The sequence below is a fragment of the Mustela nigripes genome, chromosome 5 (assembly GCF_022355385.1).
Source record: "Mustela nigripes isolate SB6536 chromosome 5, MUSNIG.SB6536, whole genome shotgun sequence".
In the NCBI taxonomy this organism is placed as follows: Eukaryota; Metazoa; Chordata; class Mammalia; order Carnivora; family Mustelidae; genus Mustela; species Mustela nigripes.
Genome location: NC_081561.1, coordinates 80,913,796 through 80,934,681, shown reverse-complemented (window position 1 = coordinate 80,934,681; position 20,886 = coordinate 80,913,796). Strand labels below are relative to the sequence as shown.

General features: G+C 36.9%; 1 protein-coding gene across 1 annotated transcript in view; it reads right to left on the bottom strand.

Annotated features, from left to right (window-relative positions):
* Positions 1-12,531: 12,531 nt before the first annotated feature.
* The window catches only part of ENPP3 (ectonucleotide pyrophosphatase/phosphodiesterase 3), a 77,856-nt gene continuing 69,501 nt past the window's right edge, over positions 12,532-20,886 (bottom strand). Inside the window, exon 25 of the mRNA XM_059400739.1 lies at positions 12,532-15,016. Coding sequence (XP_059256722.1) covers positions 14,846-15,016 — 171 coding nt within the window. The 3' untranslated portion in view covers positions 12,532-14,845. The remainder of the gene's footprint in view (positions 15,017-20,886) is intronic.

Below are 20,886 nucleotides of genomic sequence, written 5' to 3'. Positions count from 1 at the left end.
GTCACTCTGACTCTACTTGGTTATTGAAATTATATGGAAACTTTTTCTACCCATTGGCACCACTAAAACCTCCAGACAACTGGTTTCTAGCCTTATGGTACACTGTGCTGTTTTTCCCTAATTGCTTTTTGAAATGTAAGAGAGTCTAATTCTTCCACTTTCTTCCTTGCTGTTTTAAGGTTTCCAAACTTACGCTTGCATATTATCTAAGCTATTCTTATTTTGAAGTAAAGATGACTATAATTTTAGGTTTTAATGTTTCTCTTCTTCATTTGGTGTTGCTTCTCAAAATCAAAGTCACCTGCCATTCTAAGGTGGCCACATTTCATGGTTGTCTCAGACATCCCTGATGAACACAGCTTTCCCGCAGTGATCTGGGAATGGAAGTGCATTTTCTCTGCCTGGCCCCAGGCTGTCCTTTGATGGCTCCTTCCCCATTATCAGCATCTTGCCCTCCAAGTTTTACCTAGAGATCTCAGGCAACAATCATCTCTACAGATCCCCCCCAAAATACAATTCAAAATAAAGCCCATAGATTTAGGATGAATTTAACAAATCTTTGGTAGGAACAGTTCAGATTTTAAACGGAAAACACTTCGGGGCATACTTTTCAGAGGGGGACATCATACTAGAAGAGAACAGTACTCTAAATTCTCTGAATTTCACTTGCTACACCTGTACCTACTCTCAGGAGTGTGAAGAGAAGTGAGATGGTGTAAGTAGAAATAAGTAGTATTGTGTAAATTCATGTAAAAAGTTGTGAGATCTATATGGCCGATAGACTAGTTAACAGTATTACACAATGACATTTCCTGATTTTGATATTTTACTACAGTCATGTGAGATGTTATCACTGGGGAAAGCTGGGTGAAGGATATACTGGACTCATTGTTCTAATTTTTCAACTTCCTGTGAATCTCTAATTATTTCAAAATCACTTTGAAAAAGGGTGATAAATTTAAAGTCTTCCTAGAAAGGAACTAGGCGCTAAAGTAATAATACTAAAATTATACCTTACCTGCCTCATTTTCAGTTATATTTTATGTCCCGAAGTGCAATACGTATGATTTTAAAGTAACTAATAACTGGGAAACCTCGGTGGCTCAGTGGGTTGAGCGAGCTTGACTCTTGGTTTCGGCTTAGGGCGTGATATCATGGGTCCTGAGATGGAGTCCCAGGGCCCGCTCTGTGCTCAGCGGGGAATCTGCTTGAAGATTTGCTCCCTCTGCCCCTCCTCCAACTCCTCTGTCTCTCTCTATCAAATCAACCAATCCATCTTTAAAGTAACCAATAACTACTCCCTCGATACAATTCATTCAACAAGAAGCATCTTCAATCCTAAAAAAAAAATTTTTGAAAACCATTAATGTGGTTTTTCTCTTTTGCCTGTTTTGAGCACAAGTATTCATCCTGACTTGCCCAAAGATGGAAGAGAGTAAAGTGAGGGAAATCAATTATGTTTTTTTCATTCATTCACAAATATCAAATGAAACACTGAGGTTCTGATGTTCAAAAATAGGACTTTTCCCAGAGACCAGGGTCTTTCACCACAGATTATTATTTGGGGAAATGAGCACCTACATTCCTTGATCTCCCCTTCAACACACTCAGGAACTGACCTGACTGCCAAGACACAGAGTTTTCAGTGCAGGGGATCCAAAAGAAGGAGGGAAGGTTGCTCTTTATTGATCTCATCAGACTGTGGAAAGAAGGAGAAAACAGAAAGTGGTGACAGTCAGATGTACATATCAGTTTTTACATCGCTGGTCTACTAACCAAATGTGTTAGGTTCATGATGAAATAGCTTTCAAAGGTACAGGGCAGGTGGCCAGGTACTGTGGCCCCAGGGAGGAAGCTGCCCACATAAGGCAACAGGGTACAGTCACCGAGACAGGGAGGAAAGGAAGTTCCTGAAGCTCACTTTCCTGAGCCGCTCAGTTTCCCTGTGGCATGGATCCTGGTTTAGAGTCAGCTTGTGTGGGAAAGGAAATCCCACATTAGGGGGTGGGATTGGATTTCCAGGCCAACTAGATGGAGAAGATGTGGTAAGAGACTCAGAGGCTGAAGTGTCTAAGCCAAATGGAAGGACCTCGAGCTCAGCACTGCTAGAGTTCAACACTGGGGACCAGTAGGGCAATTCCACGGCAAGGCAGAGAGGAAGGTCCGTCTCAGCGCAGAAGATGTCAGCCAGAGCACACTCAAGGACGATGGGAAGCCAGGGTTCTCCCCCCCATAAGACCACAAGGCCACCAAGTCCACCTATCTTTTGTTTAAACCTGGACATCATCCAAGAGAGGAAAAGAGAATGAAATATTTTCATCCTAGAGTATCCCAACACCACCCCAAAAGATTGCTTTTACATTATAAGGTCACACAAAGCTTTAAACAGGATGAGGCTCGGGTTCAAGTTTTTTCCCTGTCAGTCAGCAGATGGTGACTTCTCTGCACAATGAATTAGAGCATAGTGAGTTATGAGTTAGATATTTTTTAGTTTGCTATATGCCTTGTCAACAACAGGCACTCTGCAGGGTATCTGGGAAGCTAAAGAAAAGAAGGAAGACTAAAGCTGAGCAGAATTTGTTCTCACTGGGATTTAACTATAGGGAGGACAAATCACATTATTGCATCTTTATGTGTAAGGTTTCTCTTAAGCATAGCTTAGTACAGCCAAAGTGGTTAACGCTTTCCTAACAAGTATAAATGGGGGCTGACAGTTTTGCTTAGCATGTAACAAGCCCCTTAATCAGACAGCCTGATCCTGTATCAGTTGCTGGTACAAAGATGCACGAGATAAGATTTCTACTCACAACTTGCTCACAAGCATATAAGTAAATAATTGTGATATCATGAATGCTGGGGCTCAAGTTACTTTTAAGAGCAATGATGCCAACAGAAGTTCGGAAGAGAACAAAGATCCATCAGCCAGCCTTTCACCCAGACTCCAGTCAGTCATGTTATTGAATCACTAATATGTCTTGTAATAGCACCCTCCATAATGGTTCAAAGAATTACATTTTAAAATGTGCTGAGTTGTATATTTTCAAAAAAAAAAAAAAAAAGTGTTATTTTCCTGCAAGCTAATATTTAAGACTGGATTAAGTTCTTTCACATGGGGGTCTATAGTCCCAGGGTAATTTTCAGAACAAGTAACAGAGTATAGTAACGGCAGTTTTCTCTTTTCTAAGCATGTTTCATGTGTTAGCTCACTTCATCTTTACAGCAGGTATTAAACTGCCCAGTTTTAGCAACAAAAATGAACCGCACAGAGTTCGGGCCGTATGCTACAGGGGCCCCGCCTTTTAACTGGCGAGCTGTTCTTCCCGTTCCCTGTCCTTTCTCCAAAGCACTTGGCAGGCCCTCCCGTGTACAACTTGTTTTACAAATTGGCTCCATTGCTCCACATTTACTAAGGATATTCTTCAGAACACTAGCACTTTACGCACAGGTTGCTGGCCACCTTTTGTTTTAGTTACAAAGTTTTGTTTCTGTTGTTGTTTTCTCTTTTACTGAAAAAAAAAAAAATCCTTGGAGCCTTTGATCTCTTAATGAGCACGTATAGACTTCCAAAGGACATGATCGTGTTTAATGCTTCCCAAACATATAGACCATCTGGTAATAGATTAAACCTTTAAATCAGGTTTCTCCAGAGATATAGAATTAATAAGATACACATACCAATACACACACACGAATACACACACACATATGTACCCACACATTATATATTATATATATATAATAAGATTTATTTTAAGAAACTGGCTCACATGGGGCACCTGGGTGGCTGAGCCGGTTAAGTGTCTGACTCTTGATTTCAGCTTAGGTCATAATTCGGGGTCATGCGATTGAGCCCTGGATTGGCCTTGCTACCGGGTGGGGAGCCTACTTAAGATTCTCTCTCTCCCTCCCCCTCTGCCCCCAGTCCCTTTCCTCTTCCCTTTCCTCCCCTCCCCAAGCTCTCTCTCTGTCTTAAAAAAAAAAAAAAAGAAAGAAAAAAAAAGAAAAAGAAAAACTGGCTCATGCAGTTAAGGAAGCTAGAGAATCCAAAATCTGCAGAGTGTTTCTGGAAACCCAGGGAGGAGCAAGTTTGCAAAGAACTAATGTTGTAGATGAAGTCTGAAGACAGTCTTTTGGAGAATTCCCTCTTGCTTGGAGAAGTTTCTGTTTCTGTCAAGCCTTCAACTGATTGGGTGAGGCCCACCCACATTACAGAGGGCAATGTGCTTTTCTCAAAGTCCACCTACGTAATGCAAATGTTATCCATAAACACCTACACAGAAACATCCAGAATAGATCCAGCCATGTTAACACATACAGTGAGACATCATACCTGAGTAGGATTCCACAGATGTTACCTTAGAAAACCCTGCCTCAGCTAGATTATCAGCTAGAAGGCAAGACCTGAGTTTTGAGATTCTTGTATCCTTCAATATCATGATTAATTAATAGTAATAGATTTTAATTATGGTAAAAATGGAATAAGCAGTGAACTTGGAGCAAAAACAAAAACAAAAACAAAACAAAAAAAACATGGAGTCCAATCCTGGATTAGCATTCTAGTAAATTTGAGGTCTTGAGTAAGTAATTTCAACTCCATTCTTACCAGGTTTGTTATATGTGAATGGGGAACAATCACAACTGTGTCAAAAGATTGTGGAATCAAATAGCAAGACAGGTGAAAGTGTGTGGTGCTTTTTTATGAATTAGAAAGTGCTTCACGAAGCAAACAATTATAGCTCAGGACAAAAGACTATATCAAAATATGGCAAAGCCAAAGCACATCTCTGAAAATCAAAACATTCCATCTTATTTCAGTGTCACCAAAGCAGGGAAGGGGTTAAACGATGTGAAATCGTCAATGTTTAGCAGTTTTTTAAATTGAACGGCAATTTCTTAAGGCTCATCCTGATACCATAATAGGAATAGAGTATAAAATGCAGAGTTATGCTTGGGGTGATTGCTAACAGACTTGTTATTGCAAACTAGAACTTGATACACCGTATTCATTATTGTCTCTGCCTATAAGGAGATTTTACCCTGGAACAATGTGACTTAGAGTACCTGGTAAACACAAAAAAAAGAAAAAAAAAAAAAAACTCGATCACTTTTTTTAGTTGGTTGCAACTTTAAAAATAATTTCCTTTATCTTCTTTCTTCTTCTTCTTTTTTTTTTTTTTTTGGTAAGGTGGATCCCAAGAAATGGTGAAGAGAGGTTGTGGAGGACAAGAAAGTTTTACTAACAGCCACACTGGATTCCTACAGCTCCTCGAGCACACCAGTCATGTGCCTTTGTAACTTCCCCCATGAATCTGCCTGGTTAACACCTTATCTCATTCAAGTCTGATTATATCTCAGCTTCTCAAGGAAGGGTACCCTGACCACCCTATTTTATGTTTCTAGCAACCTGCCACCACAACCTATTTTCTTGATGCTTTTTCCTCTGATTTACTTTTTCTGTTTTTTCTTTTCTAGCACATATCACTTTTTCACACATACAGTTTAATTTTCTTATCTGTTGTATCTATTATTTCTTGTCTTCTTTGCTAGAATATAAGTTTCTCAAGGTCAAGGGTCTTTGTCAAGTTTGTTCATTGATTATATAAAGCCCCGGGAACAGTGCCTGGAACATAGGAACTCAATAAATGTTGGTTGAATTAATAGATTTAATGAGAAGATCTTGAATAGGAAAAGGTAGTTGGTTCCAGATTCAGAAGAACAGTCAAGAGAGGAAGGTATTTAGTATCAAAGTAATCCATTAAAATTTGATTTTAAATTTCTTTTTTTAAATTTTGAAAAAATTTGCTTAACTGCCATAAGAGGCGGAGTTTGGAATCTGAGGGGATTCTTGATGAAATCTCTGTAGCTTATTTTCTGAGATGAGATCCACAGAAATCTGGCAGAAACTCATGAAACTACCGCCAAGGCCAGTTGATCTGAGCCACTGTGGTCAATCCATTTCCGTTTTTTGTTTTTTGTTTCTTCCCCTTTCCAATATCCCAGAGCAACAGGATAAACTATGCCATTGGGTCTTCTTCTCTCCCCTTAAATTCCTTATGTGGCCATAACTTATAAAAGTATTCTTGGACTTACCCAATGGATAGGGATTGTAATAAAAGCAGGCCAAATTTAAAGATCAGGGCAACCACTAACCATGATGGGGGATGCTATTCATGTGACTAACTCCTTCTGGCAGGAAATAGAGGAGTCAAACCTGCAAATCCCAGCGCAAAGAACAACCTGACACAATCCACAGATCTGAGTCACTGAGGCTATGCCTAAACCCAAGTGAAGCAGAAGCAATTGCTTGGTTAGTTCAAAATGAATGCTTTTTATTTCCTTAGGAGACTAACAAACCTCCTAAGCACCACATTAAATAGACAAGACACTTGTAATCATTAGGCAAATGTTCTTAGTTTCGAGAAACGTAAGAACTTTTTTATATCTTTGCTCATCCCTTGGAGACATAGAACATTATTCTTTAATTGAGTATGCCTTAAAAGAGGAACTAAATAACCTCTCCAGGTGTCTTCTAGATCCACACATCTTTAATTTATCCATGGACAAACATAATATTGTAGGAGAATTGAAGGAGCGTAGCTCTAAGTCTTGGTCCTGCCTTATTAGTCATCATCCAGCTGCCTTTATACGGTGGATCTGGGAGGCACAGTTGTACGAATTCACTGTCACTGGAAGACTGAGGTTTGTTCCTGTCTGGAAGTTTGTTCAAGCGTGAGTCCACTGATTGAGGCAGTGATTGTGGTCTGCCAAGGGTGCTGTGTAAAAAGGAAGTCGTTTCTTCCAACAGTCTTGTTTGTGTTTTCCAAACTGTTTCAGTTTATGTTCTGTTTCCATTCCCATGCTCAGCCCTCCCAAAGTAAACAGATGACAAGTTGTGGTGGTGGGATAGTGGTGAGGCAGGGGTGGGGATGGAGGTGGAGGAAGGAAGAGATGTCCCCAGGGCAAGAGGATTTTCAAAGAACCCAAATGTAATTTGGAAATAAACTCAAGTGCCAAAAACCAGATGGGATTTATAGCCTTGAGATCAACCCAATCTGCAGGCACAAATACAGACTCCTAGAAATTCCATTTACTTATTCTAAAATGACCAAACACTCCAAGACATTCTTATACCAAACTCCAGCTAAACTGGTGGCGGAAGATCAATCTTGGACATAGCAGTAGGTATACTTCTTTCTTCCATTCATCCCACCCATCCACTTCTGCTGGTCCAGAAAACTCATTTTTTTCTCAGACTTTCTAGAAGAAAAGACCATGAACTCCCTTAATTCCAACCATGGCACTACAAATTCTGAAAGTTTAAAAAAAAAAAAAAAAAAAAAAGGAAAGAATAGGAAAAAAAAAGAAACAAATGCATTGAGAAAATAAACTTCCAGAATTTTAACTCATTCTGAAAAATAAGACAACATTTAGAATTTTCTTTCTTTCCAAGTCTACTCCCAAGACCTTAGCTGACCTCACGTGGATTAGAAAGTTCTCTTTCTGCAAATGAAACTAATTGTAAACCTTGATTCAGTAGCACTGGAACTGACAAAAATCTCCCTTTAACGTACCTGTCTACCAAAATACATACAACTAAAAATAGCAGTAACATGTGGTTCCTCTGTTTAAAGGCAAATAATTCTATTGTATTATTATAACTCACATAGAAAGCACTTGTCAAAAATTATTTGATCATGTATTTCTACGTTAGCAGAATAAAAAGAAAAGACAATTACATAATGTGAGATGACATAGTTCTTTTGTCCAAAAGTAAAAAAATAACTATATAGTTATAGTTATACAATTTATATAGTGTTACAATGAGCAAGTGTTACTTTCATGATTCAGAAAGCATAAATTATTTCCATTTTGGTGGGGGAGAACTATATCTCATTAAATGTAGATTTTGAATATACCAATTTAGAAATCAAAGTTGTGTCAATATAGTACATTTGGTTTTAGAAAATAAAACTACCAAATATATGTCTGTCCACCTCCAGGAATTTTCCCAAAGGATCTACTTCCAAAAAATTGCATGTGCATAAGATTATTCATTGGTGTATATTTATAACTACAAAATATTGGAAAAATCTAAGAGCTCTTACATAGGAGATTGGTTTAATAAACTGTGGTAGCCCACAAATTTGATACGTAGATGAAACAGACCAATTCTTTGAAAGACAAAATCTGCTAAAACCCACACAAGAAGAAATGGATGATCTGACTAGATGATATCTATTTTAAAAATTGAATCAATAGTTAATGACCCTTTAAAACATCAAGCACCAGGCCTAGATAGCTCACTGGTAAATTCTACTTAAAGAAGCGTTATACCAATTCTATTATAAGTAATAGAGAATCTCTATAGAAGCACTTAACATACTTCCAAACTCATTTCATGAGAATAACATTACCCTAATACCAAAACTAGATAAAGACATTATAAGAAAAGAAAGGTAAAGACCAATATCTCATATTCACAGAGATTCAAACACCCCCAACAAAATATTAGCAAATTGAATCCAACAATGTATGAAAATAATTATACTCTATGACCAAGTGGGATTTATCCCAGGTATGCAAGGCTAGTTAAACATTTGGAAAACAATTAATGTAATCCATCACACCAAAAGGCTAAAAAAGGAAATATTAATAATCATGTCAATAAATAGATATTAATAGAAAAAAGAACTGGAAGAGACTAGGAAAAAAGCATTTGACAAAATCCAATTTATGATGAATAACTCTCAGTAAACTAGAAACAAAGAAGAACCTCCTAAACTTGGTAAAGAATATCTACAGAAAAGCTACCACTAACATCATACATAATGGTGAGAAACTCAAAACTTCCCCACTAAGGTCAAGTACAAGGCAACAATGTCCCCTCTCCCCTTTCTTTTCCAACAGCACACTGGAAGTTCTACCTAATGTAATAAGGCAGGAAAAAGAAATCAAGTGTATACAAATTGGGAAGGAAGAAATAAAACTGTGTTGGTTCCCAGATGCTTTGATTGGCTACGTAGAACATCCAAGAGAATTAACAAAACAACTCTTGGGAACTAATAAGTGATTACAGTAAAGTTGCAAGAGACAAGATTAATTTGCAAAAGTCAATCACTTTTGGAGGGCAGGGGCAGCAAAGCAAAGCTTATTGAGCAATAAACAAAGTGATAGGACAAAGATTCCAAGGAGGGAAGGGACCAGAAAGAGTTGCCGCTAGAGTTTTCTACGTCTAGTGGTTTTTATTGGCTTGTTGGCAGACTCTTTTAAACTGATTAACTCTCCTTGAGCCTGTCATCCAATCAGATTTTTGTCACCTGGTCTATCATATGGGAACGGGCGGAGGGCTTCCTCCAGGGTGGTGTAAAATCCCTTTGAGGGTGGTTTCCTCTTAGGGCAGGGGGTGGCCTCTTGTCCCTGCCTGACTCCCTTCCAAGTTTCCTTCATCATTCGCCATTCTGAAGAAGTAACCCTAACTGCTCTTAAGGAAGAAGGGCGACAATCAATAGTAGCTACTTCCTGCTGGTCAGAGGTCAGCATTCCTCTCATCCAGATCCAACAAGTGGTCCCCTGTACATATCTGGTTTGACTTCCACATGAGGCTCAATATGAATTACCACCATTTGGAGTTTGATGACCATATTTATTGATTAGTTGTCCTTAATGATAATGGATATCCCAGACAAGCCACCATAAATGTTGCAGGACTTTTTTCCCCATTGGTGCCTGCAGTTCTTGGTCACAGCACTTCAAAGAATGAAGAGGTAGACCAGAAAGAGTGGTGGGCAGCAAAGCAAGGTTTATTGAGCAATAGCAAAGTGATAGTACAAAGCTCCCAAGGAGGGAGGGGACTCAAAGGGGTTGCCCTCAATCACTTTTCTTTATGCCTCCAAAGAACAAGTGAAACTTGAAATTAGAAACACAATACCACTTACATTAGCAACCCCCAAAATGACATACTTAAGTATAAATCTAACAAAATATGTACAAATCTAAATAAGGAAAACTATAAAAGTGGGGGACAAAACAAAGAATTAAATAAAGGAGAGATATTCCATGTTCATGAATAGGAGGATTCAATACTATTAGGATACTAGTTCTTCTACTTGTTCTATAGATTCAGTGCAATCTCAGTCAAAATCTCAGAAAATCTCTTATGGATATCAACAAACTGATTCTAAGTTTATAGAGAAGCAAAAGACTCAGAATAGCCAGTATGATATTGAAAGAGAAGAACAAAGTTGGAGGTTTGTTGCTATCTAACTTCAAGACTTATTATAAAGCTGAAGTAATTAAGACAGAGTGGTATTGGTGAAAGAATGGATCAATAAAACAGAACAAAGAGCCCAGAAATAGAACCACATAAATATATTCAGCTGATCTTTGAAAAAGGAGAAAAGGCAATACAATGGGCAAAGATAGTCTTTTCAATAAATAGTCCTGGAACAAGTGGACATCCACATGCAAAAAATGAATCTACACAGACCTTATGCTCTTTGCAAAAGACTAACTCAAAATAGATCATTTACCTAAAAATGTAAAACTATAAAACTCTTTGAAGATAACATAGGAGAAAATTTAGATGATCTTGAATTTGGTGATGACTTAGATACAACACCAAAGTCACAATCCATAAAAGAATTGATTAATAAGCTGGACTTCACTATTGCTCTACAAAAGACAGCACCAAGAGAATTAGAAAACAGGCCACAGACTAGGGGAAAATATTTGCAAAAGATACATCTGGTAAAGGACACTTATTCAAAACATACAAAGAACCCTTAAAACTCAACAATAAGAAAACAATCTGATAAAAACATGGGTTGAAGACCTTACCAGACATTACACCAAAGAACATAGCATAAGCATGTGAAGGTTCTCCACATCATATATAATCTGAGAAATACAAATTGAAATAATAGTGAGATACCACTACACACCTATTGAAATGGCCAAAATCCAGAACAGTGGACAACACCAAATGCTAGTAAGGATGGGGAGCAACAGGAACTTTCCTTTTTGTTGTGGGAATGCAAAATGGTAGAGCCACTTTGGAAGACAGTTTGGCAGTTTCTTACAAAACTAAAGATGGGCGCCTGGGTGGCTCAGTGAGTTAAGTGTCAGTGTCAGGCTCAGGTCATGATCTCAGGATCCTGGGATCAAGCCCTGTGTTGAGCTCCCCATTCGATGGGGAGTCTGCTTCTCCCTCTCCCTCTGCTTCCCACTTTCATGCTCTATCTCTCTCAAATAAATAAATAAATACAGTCTTAAAAAAAAAACACTAAACATAGTCTTACCGTATGATCCAACAATAATGCTCTTTGGTATTTACCCAAAGGAACTGAAAACTCAGGCCCACACAAAAACCTATATACAGAGGTTATAGCAGTTTTATTCATAATTGCCCAAGCTGAAAAGCAACCACACTATCTTTCAGTAGGTGAATGAGTAGACTCAGTATATCTAGGCAATGGACTCATGGTTTTTTGTACACATAGTTGTAAATATGAGTAGAGACACAAATAGAGAGATCCTAGACAGGAAGATGTAGATAGAGATTGTACTTTTGTTGACTAAAGGGACATAGATTCCAGAAGTAATTATAGCACCAGTGCCCGCTAAATGGAATCAGGGCTCCTTGGAGAAATGGTTGATTTTAGAGTTAGTACAGAGAAAGTATAAGATGAGCCTAAACATTTTTTTATATCAGAAAGTAAGAAAGTGTCCTAAAAATGATGAGGATATGTCAGAAGACTCGAGTGTACTTAGAAGAGCTCCCATAGGCAAAATCTGGGGCAATCTGAGTACCAAAATAAGTAACAATTATAGTGTATTTTAATTAATTGGAACAAAAAGCATTAGTGAGTTTATACAAATAACAAATAATGAACAAATAAACACATAACGGAAAACTTTTTCTTACAGTAAAATTCTAATAAATGTAGGAAGAGTAATGGCAGTTTAAAAAAATCACCTTTTTGCAACTATCACAGTTATCATAAAAATTTAATCAGCAAGATTTATTAATGTAGGTAGGGGCACTTGGGTGGTTCAGTCAGTTAAGCATCTGCCTTTGGCTCAGCTCATGATTCAGGGGTCCTGGGATCAAGCCCTGCATGGGGCTCCCTATTCAGTGGGGAGTCTGCTTCTCCCTCTCCCTGCCCCTCCCCTTGTTGTGCTGTCAATAAATAAATTAAATCTTGGAAGAATTATTCATGCATACTGAAGACAGTGGGTGATTTAATGAAAACCTGGGAGTTTTTAGGGTCTCAAGTATCCCACACAGATAACTTACAAATTATAAATGGGAAAATTTACAGAAGGTAAGCCAGGTGAACACCAAACTAACCAACTGATCCAACTTGGCATACGTAACCATGGCATACTTGAACATCATGTACTTCCTGATACGAAGCTGAGAACACACCATGACCGATATTGTGTTCCTGCCAAAAATGTAAAAACATCTGATTACGAGGAAATGTCAGAAAACCCAATTTGAGGGACAGTCTACAAAAGAAATGACATGGACTCATCAGAAATGTCAACATTATTTGGTAAAGGCTGAGGAACAGTTGTACATTATAAGAAACCAAAGTGGACAGAAAACAATGCAATGAACAATTCTGTTTGGGATTGCCAAAAATATTATATAGGATATCACAGAAAATATGAGAAAACTTGAATTAGACCTATAAACTAAATAATGTGATTTCCCAACGTTAAGCCCTCCAGCTACCACTGTATTAGTTTAATGTCCTTGATCTTAGGAAATACACATTTAAGTTTCAGGGGGAAATGGGTGTGATGTCTAGCATGTACTCTCAAAGTTCAGAGGAAAAAATGAGGAAATTAACAATTGGTAAAGCTGGATAAAGGTTATACAAGAGTTCTTTATACTATTCTTGCAATCTTTCTGTATCTTGGAAATTCTAAATAAGTATTTTTTAAATTTAATTTAATTTTTTCAATGTTCCAACATTCATTATTTATGCACAATTTTTTAAAAGTTTTTAAATGCAACTAACATTATTGTCTACATTTTCAGGTTTTTAAAAAATAAAACAAGCTCACTGTTAAAAAAAACAGTGACTATATAAAGTTGTAAAGTAGCAGTTTCAAGACAAGGATAATTCCGTGTTTGCCAAATAACTGGTGTCCTTCTGTCAAAATGATTTCATACTTATGTATTTCTTTTTAATAGGATAATGATTATACAAAAGGAAGGTACAGTATCACACAACATCTACACAAGAAAAAGTAACTTCAATTTTTCTGACTGAAATTTGCATTTCTATGCTGTACGCCCATTTGACCTGATAATAGAAAACAATTTAGTTACCTTCAGAGAAATTCAGAAGCAATGAGGACATTCCGAGTTAAATTCAGTTCAGGGGTGTAACCATCCTCCATTTGTCTCCTCATGGTGGAGTCTAAATTCAGGTGATCTTATCTAATTTCCAGGCTATGATGGTGCAGAGGAACATGAATTGGTGGAGTTCTTTTATGTTCAAGGTATTAATGGTTCCACCATGTTAACTGGAAACGGTTTTCCATTTGTGTGTGCAGTTTTCACTGCACGCATTTTTAAACTAAATCTTACAAGTGGAGAAAATATCTAAAAAAACAAAAACAAAAACAAAAACCCAGTGGCATTTAAACTAACATTTCATTAGTTGTAATAATGCCACATTTCATTTATCTCCTAAGAGAAATAGTTTACTTTTTTTAAGCCGACTTTTTTTTTTTAATGTCACAGGATTTTTCATCACTAGCAAAACCTTTGTCCCCTGGATCAACTGGTCTTTGTATCAGAGAATCATTTGAACATTGCTGTCTAGCTACCCCAAAATCTGAACAATGGTATTGCCCCTCAGAAAGTATAGGATCTCCTTGATTAATTAAGTTTTGAAAAATTAATGAATAGACACAGTGACTTTTTAAAATTTTAGACAATGCCCAAGGTCACAAAGCTAAAAATGTATCTCCCTCTCTCTACCATTAATTCCTACCTCTCCCCACCCCAGCTATATTATATAAATCAGGGGTTGACAAAGGATAGCCCATTCATGGTTTGTTTCTTGATAAAATTTATTGTAGCCAAATCTAGCCCTCCATATTTGCTTGTTTTTTTTTTATAAATAAAGTTTTATTTGAACACAGCCACTCTAATTTCTTTTACATATTATCTATGACTACTTCCTTGATGTAATGGCAGAGCTAAGTAGTTGCAATAGGGACTGTATGGCCTAAGGCAATTGATCATCTGGCCCCTGAAATACAATAGTGTGCTATTTTACCTACTTCTCTGTTTAACAATAGACATACTTTCACTAAATAGGTCTACTTCTTTCTTCACAGTATTGGAATAGCATTCCATCCCATTGTTTGTTTAAATAAATTCCATAATTTGTTCAACCAGCCTTTTAGGTTGTTTTCTGGTCTTTTCTATTGTAAAGATTTGTTGACAGTTTTTATAAGTGAAATTACTGAATGAGATCATGTGCATCTTTTAATAAATATTGTCTAACTGTCAAATGTAACACTTCTCGGTATAATGTTCACCAAAGTGACACTTCTCTTGGTCTCCCTTCTGTTTAGTTAATGCTGGGCATGAAAATATAGCTCAAGATTATAAATATAATAAGGTAAACAATCTCTGTGCAAAAAAAAAAGTAACTTACAAATAAAATTCACAATTATAGAGATGAAAAAGCAAGAAGGGAATAATGAAATTATGCCACATGGCTTTTTAAGGATTTAAGGAAAATTGAAAACTTTATTTTGTGATTGTTTAACAGGGAAGAATCATTTACGTTCTGCCAGAAATCATTCATATGTTAAGTCAAATAACGGTTTCAAATGTGGGTAAATATGTCTTTAGTTGCAAAATTTCAGAGACAGGCTGTAATTTTTCCTGGTAAAAGTCCAGTCCAGTAAGAAGTTCCACATCGCGGACCCGAGCAATGTGGGCTTGCCATCTTTCTTCAATCCAAACAGCTTCTGGCTTATATTGCTGTAAAAGAGAAACAAAAGACTGTTTTTCATGGAGCATTATTTTTCATTAACAGAAAGATCTTTTATGATTTAGAAGTTTGCCTTTTTCCTGTGGTTTTTAATGCCTTAAATCTTCACTTGATATACCTCCATTTTGTTGTTTCCAACAATATAAGGAAAACAAAAGTACAAAGTACATTAGAACAAATACTACCAGAAAGTGATCAAGTTTAACTATTTTAATATTTACTTTATGAAAAAGAAATAAGATCTTACAGATGAGGCTAAATTCCCGATGTTGTTCTACTCAGCACTGAGCATTATCATGAGTTCATGTGAATCCAGTGTTTTTAAACCTGCTGCACATAAGTATACAATACAAGGCACTGATTTATGAGTTTTCAAATTTATATAAGTGATGTCACAAGTGGCATTCTATAGTTACTTTCTCAATCAGTACGTTTGCAGTATATCCAAAGTGATATATCTAGAGCTAGTTCAATCATTTGTTTTTAGCTGTGGTTTGTGGTAGCAGTTTTTTTTTTTCCCCCACTGCCATACTGATAGTATTTTTGGCATTATAAATAATACTGTAATGAACAACTTGGCACATACCTCCTGTATTCGAGAATATGACTTTCTAAGATCTACACATGCACTTGCTGGATCATATAGTACATGCAACTTTAATTTTACCAGATATCAAACCTTGCACTCCTCAAGGTGTTCACAGCGATTTACACTTGGCATTGGCAGTGGAAGATAATAACTGTTTCCCCACATCCTTGCCAAATGAGTGTCAAAGGTTCCATCTCTGTTTGATTTTATTACCCTGAGTACCATTATAGCTGAGCATCTTTTCAGACATTCCTTGGCCATCTGATTTTTTTTTTTTTTATTAAAAGATTTTATTTATTTATTTGACAGACAGAGAGAGATTACAAGTAGGCAGGCGGAGAGAGGGAGGGAGCAGGCTCCCTGCTGAGCAGAAAGCCTGATGCGGGGCTTGATCCCAGGACCCTGAGATCATGACCTGAGCCGAAGGCAGAGGCTTAACCCACTGAGCCACCCAGGCGCCCCGGCCATCTGATTTTTAATAGGTATTTTACTACATAAAAATCAATTCAATCATTTAGAGCCACGGATTTCTACATAATATTTTATTTTTTATATAAGTTTTCTGATATTCATATGGTCTTGTTAATTTTCATTTCCATTTTTTTAAAAGAAAGCAAATTTGAAAGTTTGTTTAATTAGAAGAGTGTCTTCTGATAACTGTCATTTGATTTATGATGTTCTATATTCTGGCTAACTGAACATAAGAAAAAAAAAAACCCTGTCATTTGACTTCAGTGTGGTAGTTAGCTTGTTTTTTAAATATGCAGGCTTAAAATAGGAAGCTATTATTTAAGCTAGAGGAAGTGTAAGAGGGAACTATGTCTTGTCTCTAACCCCCTTAGTCCCCCTAACCTCCTAAGGGCTAATGATGCATGTTAATTTTTAAAAATAAGTAAAATTTTAAAATAAATAAACACTGTATTAATTTGAGCTCAGATAGCCAATGTGAATCTAATTGATTAATTCGTTTTTCCCTGCCTTTACTAGTTTCCATTTCAGCAGCATTTAATGTCTCTTATGTTTTTCACAAAGTTCTCTCCCCCTTGATTTATATTGCTCTGCTCTCTCATAGGACTTCCTTGGTGCCTTGCCGACTAAATGTTCACTCAACACCTGAATAAGTCTCCTCTCTTTTGAAATCACAATTCAATGAACCTAATAAAGCACAACACCTAACTCTATTTTGGCAGGGGGACTACTCGGTACAGGGTAAGGTCACCTGCACCGACCAGTGTGAACAGAAGCTACCCATAGACCATGGGATGTACGAGTGCATTCCATCAGAACAGCAGCCTTGCATCCATGCTGTTCTTATGAGCTGTATTTAAATACCATCGACCCTTGGACAACTTGGGCTTGCACTGTGAGGAACCATGTAGATGCAGATTTGTTTCAGTAAATACAGCACAGAACTGCAAAGGTCTTTCCCTTATGATTTTCTTAAAAACAACTTCACTTCTCTAGCTTACTTCATTGTAAGAATGCAGTGCATGAACAGAGACAGTAAGTGCTTACCAGCTGCTTATGGTATTGTCAGGCTTTCAGTCGATAGTAGGCTTCGAGGGGGTGAAGTTATACATGGATTTGCAGCTGTGTGGGGGACAGCACTTCTAACCCCTATATCGTCCAAGAGTCAACTGTGTATGTGTTACAACTATTATATGCCCCTAAAATATTACTCGCTTTGTTGGGTTTTTGAGGCAATATCAGTTTCAGTATTTTTCCACTCTAACTACTTCCTTATTTTCTCTGGTTATTGCTGCTACCACACTAATGGAATCGCTTTGGCAAGGATAACTTGAGTGGATTTTTTTTTTTTTTTTAAGATCCTTCACGTATTTGGTCACTCCAAGCTTCTAAAATTTCCTTTTTTCTAACTTCTTACTTGTTCATTGACGCTTTGTTTCCTCAACTGCTTCTGGTTCTATCCTGGAACTATAGACATTTTCCTCAGCTTGATCTTTGGATCTCTTCTTTCCACTTTCTTCCCTTTGGCAACTTTATTTCACTCCCATAATTTAATACCAAATCTGTCTCCACAGTTCTGGTTTCTCGTCCAAGTTCCGTACCTGTATTTTCCAGTATCTTTTGAACAAGCCACAGTAATCATTGCCACCTGGACTCAAGACAACATACTCTTTTATCTGGCAGGAATTGAACAATATAAAGTTTAGAGTAAAAAAAGAAAAGTGAAAAGAAGTACAGAAAACATGGAAAAACAGGGAAGGAAGAAAATAAATAAGGCTATATGAATCTAGTCTCCTGGAACAAGTGTGAGGTAGAGTTGTGAATCTGTCATTTCTAAACTGGTGTCCGTTTCTTCAGATCTCTTACAGTGGGGGTACCTCCCGCACTGAGTGGTTAGAATATTTGAAAGTGCGGTTTCCATACAGCATTCCCCTTAAAACAAGCCAACTATTTCACTGAGTGCCCAAGACACGATTACCTTTCCTACTGCTAAGGGAAATACTGACTGATTCAGACTTTTTAAGGTATAGTTTTACATGTACTGTACTTATGGGGTGATCTGACTAAAGAGGATTTTACTTGCATACAATCTCACTTTATATTGACTGTAGAATGTGTAACTCCAATATAAGATGTGACTTCTTTAAAATGGCCACCATTTGCTTACTATGTACTGAGAATTCTTGGGATTTTATATGAAATAACTTTTCTAAAGCTCACAGCAATTTTATAAGGGAAGGTGAATTTTTGTTTTCAACTGAGGAGATTGACATTCAGTTATTTACCCAAAGAGGCAATGTCAGTAACTGAACACAGGGTGTCCAACTCCAAAATCCATGTGTTTAAGATCTATTCTATACTGCTTCTCATATACGCTCCCAAGTATTCAACTGGTTTCTCAGTCTGAAGACCAGCAAAAGCAAATCCATCCTTCCCAAAAGTTGATTATCTCATAAATTTCCTAGTTGGTCATGCCTAAATTTTCAGTTACATTTGACCCTTTCTCATCCTGCCTCTCTCTTCCCTCTTGTCTAACTGACAGCCACATCTTATCCACAATCTCCCTCATAATCAAAGCATGGTTTAAGTTTGCTTTACACTCATCATATTTTGATGTCTCCTAATTACCTTTATAAATTTACTATACTGAAAATTCCTTGAAATCTTAGATAATGTCCAATTCAGTAGTGTTGATATCTTCTTCAATGGAGACGATACCCTAGTAATTTTGAGATCATCTTTTCTTTGGATGTCTGAGGCGTCATACCATCTGTACCTTACCTTGAAGCCTAAGTAGAATTTTTAGCAGATGGAAAAGAAGGGCATACTAGGAAAGAAAAGCATGAGCAATGATGTTGAGGAGGGAAACTCAAGATGCATCCAATAGTTTCAAGGACTTCCACAGGCCCACAACTTGGGTTTATAAGGCCAGTTGAAGGGAAATTGTGAAGAGCCTTAAGTAAAAGCTAGAAGGTTTTTGTTTGCTTGTTTTTGTTTTTCATTCAGGGTAGATAAAGTTTTGGGATGAGAAAGCATGTCATAATAAAAATCTGAAGTTTAAGCTAAGTTGGTGTACAGAGGTGAAGGGGAGGTAAAAAGAGACAATGAAGCTACTTAGGCTGGTCTGACAAAAGGCAGTAAGAGCCTAGACCAGGGGTATTTAATAGTTTCCTCTTTGCATACCCATTTTAATCAATCCATAGTAACTACCTAGAGCCTTCTATAAAGTACTACTTAATTCTGATTCAGTGGTAACTAGCACCACGGTGAATTAGTCACCACTTCTGCCATTGGAAGCATACATGAAGAGTGAGGGCTTATCCTTTTCTGGAAATACTTGCCCACTCTAGGACTCTAAGGGAGCCACTGCTTAGCCTCTAACCTTTGCCCTCCATCTTTAGCCACTGAAAGACCACTCAAACATTCAAGTTCAAATCCTACCTTCAAGACCCAGTTAGAAGGTCACCTTCCCTACTAAGAAATATTTCTCCTTTGAAATCCTACAGCAACTGTATCTGTCCCTCTTCATGCCTCTTATCTCTTCTTTCTTCTATTGTACTAGGCATCTAAGGACTAGACTGTGAGCCACTTTTGACAGAATTCATGTCTTCTTTATCAGTGTATCTCCCACAATACATAGTATGGTGAAGGCAGTTATGTGTTGAACACCTGAAAGAATAAAGATGAATTCCAATCTGACCTAGAACCTAAGCTTTAATTTCCAGTCTCTACTAGCCTGTGGGATTTTCCATGTGAACACCCATTACTGCAAAGGACATGCCTAAACTTAACTCTTATCTAACTGCCAAAATAATTCTCATTCCTAACTTCCCTCTCTCCCATTTTTTTCCTAATTACCTACATTTAAAATCTCTGATTCATCTTCAAGTCTCCCTTTTTCTTTGGCTGTTGCATCCAGTTACCAAATCTTTTCTCCTTTGAAAGTTCTTCTCAGTCCTCTCAATTTGTTCAGATTCTGCACATTTTCAGGGCTGAACCCTATTCTCTCCTCATTTTAGATAACCCTCCTTTATAGATTATTCTAGTCAAATGTGTTTCAAACAATCGTTATATTATTTAGCCATTAACCCAACTTTAGATTTAGCAATTAAAGCAACTTTGTGACATCTCATTTTTAAAATAATTTTTATATTATCAACTCACCCATTTATGTGTTTATATTTCATTTATCCTTATTTATACTTCATTTATACGTCAAAGTTATATATGAACTCCTTGAAGGCAGAGACAATGTATTCTTCATTGGTGCATTCTAAAAAGTTTTTTCCCAGTACTACGCGCTTAATAGGTACTCAGTATATTTGTTGAATAACTAATAAAACCCAATTACAAGAATACATATTTTTCCTATAAAAATTTATGCAGTAAGTTTAAGTAACCATTTACACACAATTTTCCTTGATCCATAAAGATGTTGAAGTAGACTAACACACGATGTTTTAAAAAAGTGTTATTTTAACTCATTGTCTGCGCATATGTAATTGATTTTAGACCTCATGTTTCAAGCTGATAGACTTTTTATATTTACATATTCATTCAGGAAACATTGAGTACCAACATTGACGTAGTACCATCAAGCTTCTGTGTTAAGAAGTAAAATATTAATAAGATACCACCCCTTTCCTTATGAGTGTGAATAAAATGTGTATGTGTAAAATATGTAAGATACTCATATAAACACATGTTCATATAGGCACATACATATTTAAATTTACATCAATTACATAAAGATGAGTAGTCTAAGGAAAAGTATAAAAATGAGGTAATTTAGTACAACTCTAC